Source organism: Myxocyprinus asiaticus, chromosome 27 (genome assembly GCF_019703515.2).
Source record: "Myxocyprinus asiaticus isolate MX2 ecotype Aquarium Trade chromosome 27, UBuf_Myxa_2, whole genome shotgun sequence".
Taxonomy (NCBI): Eukaryota; Metazoa; Chordata; class Actinopteri; order Cypriniformes; family Catostomidae; genus Myxocyprinus; species Myxocyprinus asiaticus.
This window is the reverse complement of record NC_059370.1, coordinates 16,122,320-16,132,812: the sequence shown is the minus strand read 5'-3', so window position 1 is coordinate 16,132,812 and position 10,493 is coordinate 16,122,320. Positions and strand designations below refer to the sequence as shown.

Sequence of the window (10,493 nt, the reverse complement as noted above, 5' to 3'; positions counted from 1 at the left end):
TTAATAGATGCTACTGAGGCACCCTGCAATCGGTCGAATTTCTACACCGTGTGCGTCTATTTTTATTTGCATTTTGCTTGTAAAAGGAGAGAAATTTGGTACCGTGCTTTTTGTTTGCTAAATATAATAATTGGAATACAGGATGCGACCTCAATTATCTAAATATGTAATCGGTGCCGTCTTTTTTATTACTAAAGCATATGTTTGCATGCTTGTATGTTTTAATTGTTTGCTATCGATTGTCGATACTTAACACTCGTGTGAAATGTTCCTGTTGTTTTCACAGCAAAACAAACCAATAGGGGGCGCTATCGACTATGTCTTTATGTCCGCGTCCTCCACCTTTATCAACTCTGTCGCTTTCGTGTGCTGCTGTATTTGTTCTAATGAAAACACTACGTTATTGTATTTTTCTGTTTGTTATGTCAATTGGCTAATCTTACTGTTACACTGGCTGTGGCTTTAAACCTAGTGAGCTACCTACCAAAACAGCCTTTTTAATTCTTCTTCAAATCAACCACATTATGAAGCCCAGAAATGCTGTCAGGGTAGGCAGCTCATTAGGTTTAAGACACAGCCAGTGTTTTCCCTCTGTCATTTCAGTAGCCACCACCATCCAGTATGCTCAGAAGAGGTGAGATGTGCTCTTATTTACTCTGTGCTTTGAGCCTCTTTACAATGCTGCCTTGTAGACTCAGAATCAAGCAGCATTGTACAGGGCTATGAAAGCACAGAGACACTTCCAGACCAAAACGAAGGATTTCTGACAACCTCAAGTATCACAATCAGTGATTATTCTGTATAGGATATCATTGAGATGCACTGTTGTGGTATCGTTGTCTCTCTTTAATTCTTTTTTAAATGTAATCTATTTGTGTATGTTTTAATAAACCCTACATAAGGTCAGAGTGAAATTGGTGGTAAATTGCCAATTACAGATGCATACAGACATTAGGTCATGTTCTTTCAATGTCAGGTAATAATTAAATGATAATTTAATGCAAACATAGTGAGAAATCCGTGATCGACAGGCAAATAATGAAATGTGTCATTTGTGGCTTATTCTGTGGTCCCTTGTTTTTTTGTTTTGTTTTTGTTTTTGTACAATCAATTGAATCACCTCAGTAGGAAACAGCACAACCCACTGTGATGTTTATCAGGTAATGCTTTGAATTTGGGCTCATGCTGGGAAGCTTGGAAATATGATCCCTCTCTGAGCCTGTGACAGTAGTTTATTTCCTTAATTGCTATATTTATTTACAGTGACAGACACTATCCATGCTGTTGGAATAGGTAATGTTGCCAGTTATTTAACTGTGGCATCTGTTGGCATTTGTCAAAAAGCCTATGCTGTAATAAATAACCATCATCAAATTACAAATATGTTACAAACTACATCTGTGGACTCATACAATTTTCGTTAATATAAAAAAAAAAAAAAAAAAAAAACAGTTTATCCACATCTCTGTAGTTCTTTACATGGCTTCTGGGTTTAGAGATGCTGGGAGGAGGTGGCAGGCACTTGAAGAGGACCCAAGTGAGAACAGCTGGAGCAGGGCTGAAGACCGTTCTCGTTGCATGCTGTGCACTTCAGGGCTTTGAAGGAGTCGGTGAAGCAGTTGCGGAACACAGACATTTTGCTGCCATGGCACATAGGGCACGGGACAAAGGCGAATCCCCCACACGTCTGGCAAGTGTCAGGGTGCTGTACTCTCTATCGTGAGAAACAGGTAGAAGCCTGTGAGTGAATTTATATGAGACATCTATACTGTGTGCAGATGCACTTTTAAGATGTAACGGATGTGAACTGTTTCATATTACGAATTAAAAATGTCATTGTGTAATTGTAATTTATTGTCTATCTGCAATTAAAGGAATAGTTTACCCAAAAATGAAAATTTGCTGATCATTTACTCACCCTCAGGCCATCCAAGATGTATCTGAGTTTCTTTCTTCATCAAAACAGAATTGAAGACTTTTAGGATTTCATTTCAGTCTCCTCCTTTAAACAATGCAAGTGTATGTACTCCATTTTTTGACGGCCCAAAATGCATATTTAGGGTGCATCAAAATAATCCACACGACTCTAGTCGACAAATAAAGTTCTTCTGAACGCAAACGATTGATTATTTTTAGAAACAAAACAATATTTATATACTTTTTTAACTACAATTGCTCGCTTCCGTACATCTCTGTGAGGTGCGCTCATGAAAGGGATGACGTAAGCTCGTTGGTAAGGTCACGCATCACGTGGAGGAGGAATCAGGAAGTGCGTCATTGGCTGTGTCTCTTTGGAAGACTGCATGCTAGGTAGGACGTGTCCTTTGAAAATTGCAGTATACTGAGCGTCCTCCTTTAAACAAGTCGCGTTTAAACGAGACGGTCTTCGTAGGACAAATGGAAACGGAACGTAACGGTTGCTATGACAGCACGCCACGCTTTAACAAGCGCGAGCGTTTTGAGTGAGAAGGGAACAAAGTCCCTCTGGAAGGGAAGGCATGAGGTACATTTTAGGAGAGTTATAATGATGTAGACAGAAAAGAAAACAGATTTTACAGGTGTAGTTTTAGTCTAATTTTAATTATATATTAATATAATTATACATATTATATACTCTGCACCCATCTACTGAGGTACTTCAACTTGGGAATTAACATTACTTGCGTTTGAACATCGTATTTATGGGCTAATTGGCATAATTTGTTTTAGACATTTCCGTTAAAGCAAAGAATTGTGGGTTGTGAGTGCCCACGAAGGATTCACCTCATGTTAAAGAGTGGCGTGCTGTCATAGCAACCATGTTACGTTACGTTTCCGTTTGTCCTACAAAGGCCGTCTCGTTTAAACAAGACTTGTTTAAAGGAGGACGCTCAGTATACTGTCTTCAAAGGACGCGTCCTACCTAGCATGCAGCCTTCCAAAGAGACACAGCCAACAACACACTTCCTGACTCCTCTTCCACGTGACGCTTGACCTTACCAACGAGCTTACATCATCCCTCTCATGAGCGCACGTCACAGAGATGTACGGAATCGAACATTTGTAGTTAAAAAGTATATAAGTATTGTTTTGTTTCTAAAAATAATCAATCGTTTGCATTCAGAAGAACTTTATTTGTCGACTGGAGTCATGTGGATTATTTTGATGCACCCTAAATATGCATTTTGGACCGTTAAAAAATGGAGGACATTCACTTGCATTGTTTAGAGCAGGAGGCCTGAAATGAAATCCTAAAAGTCTTCAATTCTGTTTTGATGAAGAAAGAAACTCAGATACATCTTGGATGGCCTGAGGGTGAGTAAATTATCAGCAAATTTTCATTTTTGGGTGAACTATTCCTTTAATGACAGATTCCGAATCGATTATTCATTGGTCATTTAGCCCCCTACGCAGCAGATTGGAGATGTTTTATTGAGGAAAAAGATAACTGCACAAATAATCATTTATCACAGGGTCTTTGACAAATGAAAGCATTTGAAAATACAAAATACAATTTGGGTTGATTTCTAGTTGTGCTTTTTTTGTAATTCATTATGATGGAAGCCTATATGTAAATAATGACATTTACTATTGTTTATAAAAAATTGTGCAAATTGTGTCTCATCTGTACGTGTTTCTCAGGTACAGTAAATTTATGCAATGCTCTCATTAAATTCACTATTAAAGTGCAATTATAACTCATTACAATTGTAAAATTAATACAGTTAAATAAACTTTATAATGCAATTATCGTATTTACAGAATTTTCCGGGTTCAATACAAGCTCAGTCGACAGCATCGGAGACATGATGTTGATTACCACTAAAACTAGTTTTGACTCATCCCTCATTTATGTATAGTATATAGCATAATTTTAGTGTGATAACACATCTCACTAACCCTTTCCTTGTAAAGTTACATCCAATAACTTTGTTGTCATGATGACATAATGCCAGTAAATCCTGTAATCTAGTAAATGCAGTAAGTCCCCTTTTTTATCACACTAAAATCATGTTAGGCATATCATGTTTACGTCTTATGGTTAAACTTTTGAAATTGTGTATATTTGAATGTTTATTTACTGGCCCCATTCACTTCCATTGAAAGTCCTATACCGTTTTTTTGTTTTTGTTTTGTTTTTTTAATAAATGAGGAACGAATCAAAATTACATTTGTGGTAATCAACTTTATGCCACAAATGCTGACGATTGAGCTTAACTTACATTGAAAATGGAACATTCCTTTAATGACTTATTTATAGGATGTACTGTACAGTATGTGTGTAGGCTACAGAAATAAAAATGTTCCATTTACATACCTATAATAAAACTTTAGCGCACATTAAGTTCTGTTGTCCTTTACAGGATAAACCAAAACAACAAAGTGAATTTAACAATAAAACATATTTGACTTGAGCTGTGTGATCTTTCTTGGTTCAGTATCATTATGTAGGTTAGCTAATACTTTATCTTGGTCTCAAAATTCAACATTTACCTCAATTTTGGTTAGGAGGTCCTGAAGCTCCCCTAACTCATTCATTTCAAGTATTTTCTCTGCACCCTGAAGTGTACAAAACAAGAGCTGTCATTATTCAAAGATCCAGTATGTGATAAAGACACCCAAGCATTGTTATAGTACATCATTGTTATGATCTTTACAGTGACATTGTATAGATTTTAGCTCATAAAATTACTGGCATCTATGTTCCACATGAAATATGGAACATGTGGAATAATGGATCAATAGTTCAACTGATCAACTGACCCCTAGGTAGTGTCCATCGATGAATACCATAGGGAGTGAGGGAGGTTCACCCACTCGTTTACAGCGTGTTTCTAGTTCCTTCCCATACTCACTATCCAAGGCAATGTTCTTCTCCATGAACTTCACACTGTGGTTCTGAAAGATCTTTCGGACTAGCTCACATCGCTCGAATGTAGTCCTGACCACTCGAAAACTGGTGGTGTAGATTACAATTCGCCCAAATTCTAGAGTCAGTTCTGGCTGAGAGGGCCAAAGAAAACATGGAGGTCTGGTATTAGAAAAGATCAGTTGATTTCAATGTACTGAAACTAATTGCACATTTCACATGCTACTATAAACAAGGAACAATTCAAAGTAATTAAGTAATTTAAGTAGTTCCCTTTATTATACAGTTGTGCTCAAAAGTTTGCTTACCCTGGCAGAAATTGTGAAATTTTGGCATTGATTTTGAAAATATGACTGATCATGCAAAAAAACTGTCTTTTATTAAAGGATAGTGATCATATGAAACCATTTATTATCACATAGTTGTTTGGCTCCTTTTTAAATCATAATAACAGAAATCACCCAAATGGCCCTGATCAAAAGTTTACATACCCTTGAATGTTTGGCATTGTTACAGACACACAAGGTGACACACACAGGTTTAAATGGCAATTAAAGGTTAATTTCCAACACCTGTGGCTTTTTAAATTGCAATTAGTGTCTGTGTATAAATAGTCAATAAGTTTGTTAGCTCTCACGTGGATGCACTGAGCAGGCTAGATACTGAGCCATGGGGAGCAGAAAAGAACTGTCAAAAGACCTGCGTAACAAGGTAATGGAACTTTATAAAGATGGAAAAGGATATAAAAAGATATCCAAAGCCTTGAAAATGCCAGTCAGTACTGTTCAATCACTTATTAAGAAGTAGAAAATTCGGGGATCTCTTGATACCAAGCCAAGGTCAGGTAGACCAAGAAAGATTTCAGCCACAACTGCCAGAAGAATTGTTTGGGATACAAATAAAAACCCACAGGTAACCTCAGGAGAAATACAGGCTGCTCTGGAAAAAGACGGTGTGGTTGTTTCAAAGAGCACAATACGACGATTCTTGAACAAAAATGAGCTGCATGGTCGAGTTGCCAGAAAGAAGCCTTTACTGCACCAATGCCATAAAAAAGCCTGGTTACAATATGCCTGACAACACCTTGACATGCCTCACAGCTTCTGGCACACTGTAATTTGGAGTGACAAGACCAAAATAGAGCTTTATGGTCACGACCATAAGCGCTATGTTTGGAGAGGGGTCAACTAGGCCTATAGTGAAAAGAATACCATCCCCACTGTGAAGCATGTTGGTGGCTCACAGTCTTCTGTTAATATTATCGAGCCACTCTGGGGAGATCTCAAACGTGCGGTTCATGCAAGACAACCAAAGACTTTGCATGACCTGGAGGCATTTTGCCAAGACGAATGGGCAGCTATACCACCTGCAAGAATTTGGGGCCTCATAGACAACTATTACGAAAGACTGCACGCTGTGATTGATGCTAAAGGGGGCAATACACAGTATTAAGAACTAAGGTTATGCAGACTTTTGAACAGGGGTCATTTCATTTTTTTCTTTGTTGCCATGTTTTGTTTTATGATTGTGCCATTCTGTTATAACCTACAGTTGAATATGAATCCCATAAGAAATAAAAGAAATGTGTTTTGCCTGCTCACTCATGTTTTCTTTAAAAATGGTACATATATTACCAATTATCCAAGGGTATGCAAACTTTTGAGCACAACTGTACTCTGTAGGAATATATAACAAAACATTTATAATTATTCCATAACAATCTCATGTTCTGTTATAAGTGTTGTTGCCCACAGACACTTGCATGTAAAAAATAAAACTATATTTTAGATTTCTAAGTCTGCGTTTTAACAAATGGTTTGAAGCAGCTTTTGCAGTTAAGTTGAGGCAGTAGTGAAACCGCAGTTATTGATTTTGTGAGTCACAGTTCTTGAGAATGACCTACTACAGCATCCCCTCACTCTTAGAGGAGTGTGTGTGTTTCATAGCAAAAAACAAAAATAGACTCTTGACACAAGTGAAGTGAGACAAACTGGCTCCAAAGACTATTTTGACACTGAAGTCACATTTTAAATGTATGGATTTCATTGCATCATATGACAAAATATCAAAACAAGTAACATTTATTATTAAGACAGTACAAGCACACTTTCCAAGCAAAACATTTTACTAAAATACATTTGTGAGGCTGATATGTTAATTGATATAAGTCCTATTGTTCAAAATGAAGACAAATAGTATTTGGTCACTTTCTGGTTGTCAAATGATAGTGGAACATAGTTAACTACAACTGTGGTTACTACACTAAGACACCTGAGAGGAACTGACATCATACAGCATATCCACTGAAATTACCTTGACATCAGTTGGTTAAAAGTAGCTGCAAAAAGGGATAATAAAAGGGAAGTTAGTTCTCAGAAAAGCTCTTGCATTATCTCACGAGGTCGCATGTTCGTACAGTATAATATTGACATGGCCAAACTAGTTTTGGCTTGCTGTCTGCAATGGATGTTCTTGAGAGCAAGACTCGACTAATACTCCAAGTGGTTTACTTGAAGATAGAGTGAGACCGACCTCAGAGCAGTCTTAAACTTTGTTTTTGTCATGATTGAGCTTATATTTCATAATTTATTTTCATATTTAAGGTATAATTTCATATCTTTATTCATTTCATAGTTCTATAGGGGGCAGTGGTAGCTCAGCAGTTAAGGCTCTGGGTTACTGACCAGAAGGTCAGGGGTTCAAGCCCCAGCACCACCAAGATGCCACTGTTGGGCCCTTGAGCAAGGCCCTTGACCCTATCTGCTCCAGGGGCACTGTATCATGGCTGACCCTGCACTCTGACCCCAGCCTAGCTGGGATATGTGAAAAAGAAGAATTTCACTGTATATGTGCAAATGCATGATGAATAAAGAAAATTATTAATAATTATATTCAAAATTTTATATTTAAAACATTAATCTCAAATGAATTGTAATTTCTGCGTAAATGCATTTATGCCTGCTCTGAGCAGCATTAAACAGTCTGTGTAAATGCATCTAATTGCCAGTTAAAATGCAGAGTCTGTGCCATCTTGGCAGTGTAAAGATGGCTTAAGAATTTTTTTTAACATTCTATGAATTGGTTTTTAAAAACCTTACCACCATCTTAGTTATCGGTTTCGGCAAAATCCACTATTGGTCGACCTCTGCTTGCAGAGAGATAATACTTGCTGCAAGATTAATTGAACTGAATGTGAAAAATGTCAAATAAAGGAGGAAGAGGGGTGCTGGAAGAATTGTCGCTGGGCCTTCAGTATATATAAGCCTACTCTAGTGGTGATTGCGAGATTAGATGAGCGTGCTACTCCTGAACTTTGGTTTAGAACACCAAATACTTGCAGATACCACTTGATTCGATAATGTGATATATAAAACAATGATATTTATACATTTCAAGTGGGACCTCTGTGTTTGTTATTATCTAGCTGAGGACACAAATCAAGTTGGAAAAACTAAGCATCAAATTCCAATAAAAACAGTTATTTAATACAATTAATACAACTATAAGCATAGTACCAAGCCAGTTGATAAAATTCAACTTGGAGTGTCAATAAAATATTTATCCAAATAAAGATTTTTAGAAGACTATCTCAGCTCATGTTAATCCATTCAATGCTAGTGAATAGTGACCAAAACTTTGAAGCTCCAAGAAGTACATAAAGGCATAAATGTAATCCATACGTGGTTAAATCCATATCTTCTTTTGTTTTTGGCGATTCACATTCTTCCTGCATATTGCCACCTACTGGGCAGGGAGGAGAATTAATAGTAAAAAATGACATGAATATTGATCTGTTTCTCATCCACACCTATCATATCGCTTCTGAAGATATAGATTTAACCACTGGAGTCTTATGGATTACTTTTATGCTACCTTTCTGTACTTTTTGGAGCTTAAAAGTTCTGGCCACCATTCACTTGCATTGAATGGATAAACAGAACTGAGAAAGAAAGTCATACACATCTAGCATGGCATGAGGGTGAGTAAATTATGAGAATTTTCATTTTTGGGTGAACTTTTCCTTTAAATATTAAATAGTTGTTTTGTGAAAGTCAATCTAAGCCCTATTTACCCTCTGTTTAAAAAAAAAAAAAAAAGGAACTGAATTACATCGGATGAGAAAAATAATTTTTTATTTTTTTTTGTTGCTCATAGGTCCTGAGAATACATTATGATGATTAGCTTAGCCAAAACACTTAAAGAAATACATCATTAATCTTTAATCGTACAGTGATCTTGCTCAGTGGGACAGCTTGTTTTGTCTAGCCAAAGCCTGAGAGGACAGGCTTTGTAACCAATAGTGACTGAGGAAAAAGGCTCTGACCCTTTTAAGGACACTACAAAGAAGCAATTCTTGGAAGCATTTGGGCCACTGAGATGCAAATAAATAAGAAGAAACAATATGTTCGCTTTTGTTTCGGTAGGGTTAATGGCGACTTGTTAATATTAAATAAACACTGTAAAGTATTTGGCTCAAAAATGAATGTATTGACATCCACAGTCGTGACTTGGAGATTTTCAAGATTATTGAAAACTTGTGATGATGTAAGAAATGACACTCAAACTCTTCCCCTCACTTACCCCATTGTTTTTAGTCAGGTTATCAAAGAGAATTTGGCCAGCACTGACTTTATGCTTGACTCCTCGAACTGTCCCATTTTTACTGAGAATATTCACTCGTTTGGTACTCAACACTCTGTCCTTGTCTCTCCCCCCTGCAAACATTAGCAGATCGTCAGGTTCACTTCCACTGTCGTCCAGCTCCGATGCCAAATATCCACACAGGAGGCCATTAACCTCAGTGCTGGTGGTGGATGGGGTGCTGGCCCGGTCTGCATCTGAGCTGCTGGTACAGTCTGAATCCAGGGAATCTGATGGCCCTTCATCCTTAAACATCTCTTTCAAAACCCGCCCGCTATTCCCTGAGGCCACCCGGAACCTCACCCTCTTCTGCCTCTTTCCATCCCCCGGTGTCAACAGTGTCCCCTCCATTGGGAAAACAATGTGTTACATGGTTCAAAGAAAAGGCTATTTTAATTCCTAGGTTTCATCGGTGGTGGAGAATAATTAGCTCCAATATTGTTCCATGATTTCCCATGGAGCCCAGGCACGGTGAGTCACCCTGAAAGAGTTTGATGTCTGAGTTACCGTCAGCTTCACCACCAGTGTTCCTGTACATGTTAATAATGCATGTGTACTTGCCATGGTTACTGAGAAAACCAACCATGAAGAAAACTGATAGTCGTCTTCAATAATTTATCATGCCATAGATTTTTTTCTCTCTTTTTTTCATTTAACAGCCTTGCAGCAGACTTATAGACCAACAGTTTTATACTTTCATGATAAAACAACACGTTTGTCTCTCTTTTTGGGCCCTTTAGATGTAATTTAAGAAGTGTTTTGTCATGTATGTTTGCTGAGGCAGCATTTCAAATATATGCCCTCATATAATTTGAGAGAGACATTGATTTGTTTGGCACCTCAAAGCTGTCAGCAAGACAGAGAGACTTTTTTCTAATTACACTAGGCACTGTGGTACCCAATGTATCGAAGGGCTTTTTAATGCAATGCAGTTTTATGCCACTTAGAAGATTGCACTAGGTCTGCATGTATACACCTGCTGTGTTTGAGCATGAGGGGAAAC

At 37.5% G+C, this 10,493-nt stretch overlaps 1 protein-coding gene across 1 annotated transcript; it reads right to left on the bottom strand.

Moving 5' to 3' along the window:
- Window positions 1-728: 728 nt before the first annotated feature.
- Window positions 729-9,841, bottom strand: LOC127417889 (glutaredoxin domain-containing cysteine-rich protein 1-like). The gene is made up of 4 exons (XM_051658146.1): window positions 9,427-9,841; window positions 4,744-4,979; window positions 4,474-4,539; window positions 729-1,714 (listed from the first exon to the last, which is right to left on the bottom strand). Exons 1-4 carry the CDS (start codon window positions 9,839-9,841, stop codon window positions 1,493-1,495), a joined length of 939 nt encoding a protein of 312 aa, XP_051514106.1. The 3' UTR covers window positions 729-1,492.
- Window positions 9,842-10,493: the final 652 nt, after the last annotated feature.

Coding starts and splice junctions, on each gene's coding strand:
- LOC127417889 (XM_051658146.1), bottom strand. CDS start 9,841: ATGGAGGGGACACTGTTGACACCGGGGGATGGAAAGAGGCAGAAGAGG. Junction 4,980..9,426: donor GACTAAAAACAATGGGGTAA/GTGAGGGGAAGA, acceptor CCTCTCAGCCAG/AACTGACTCTAGAATTTGGG. Junction 1,715..4,473: donor ACCTCCTAACCAAAATTGAG/GTAAATGTTGAA, acceptor TTCTCACGATAG/AGAGTACAGCACCCTGACAC.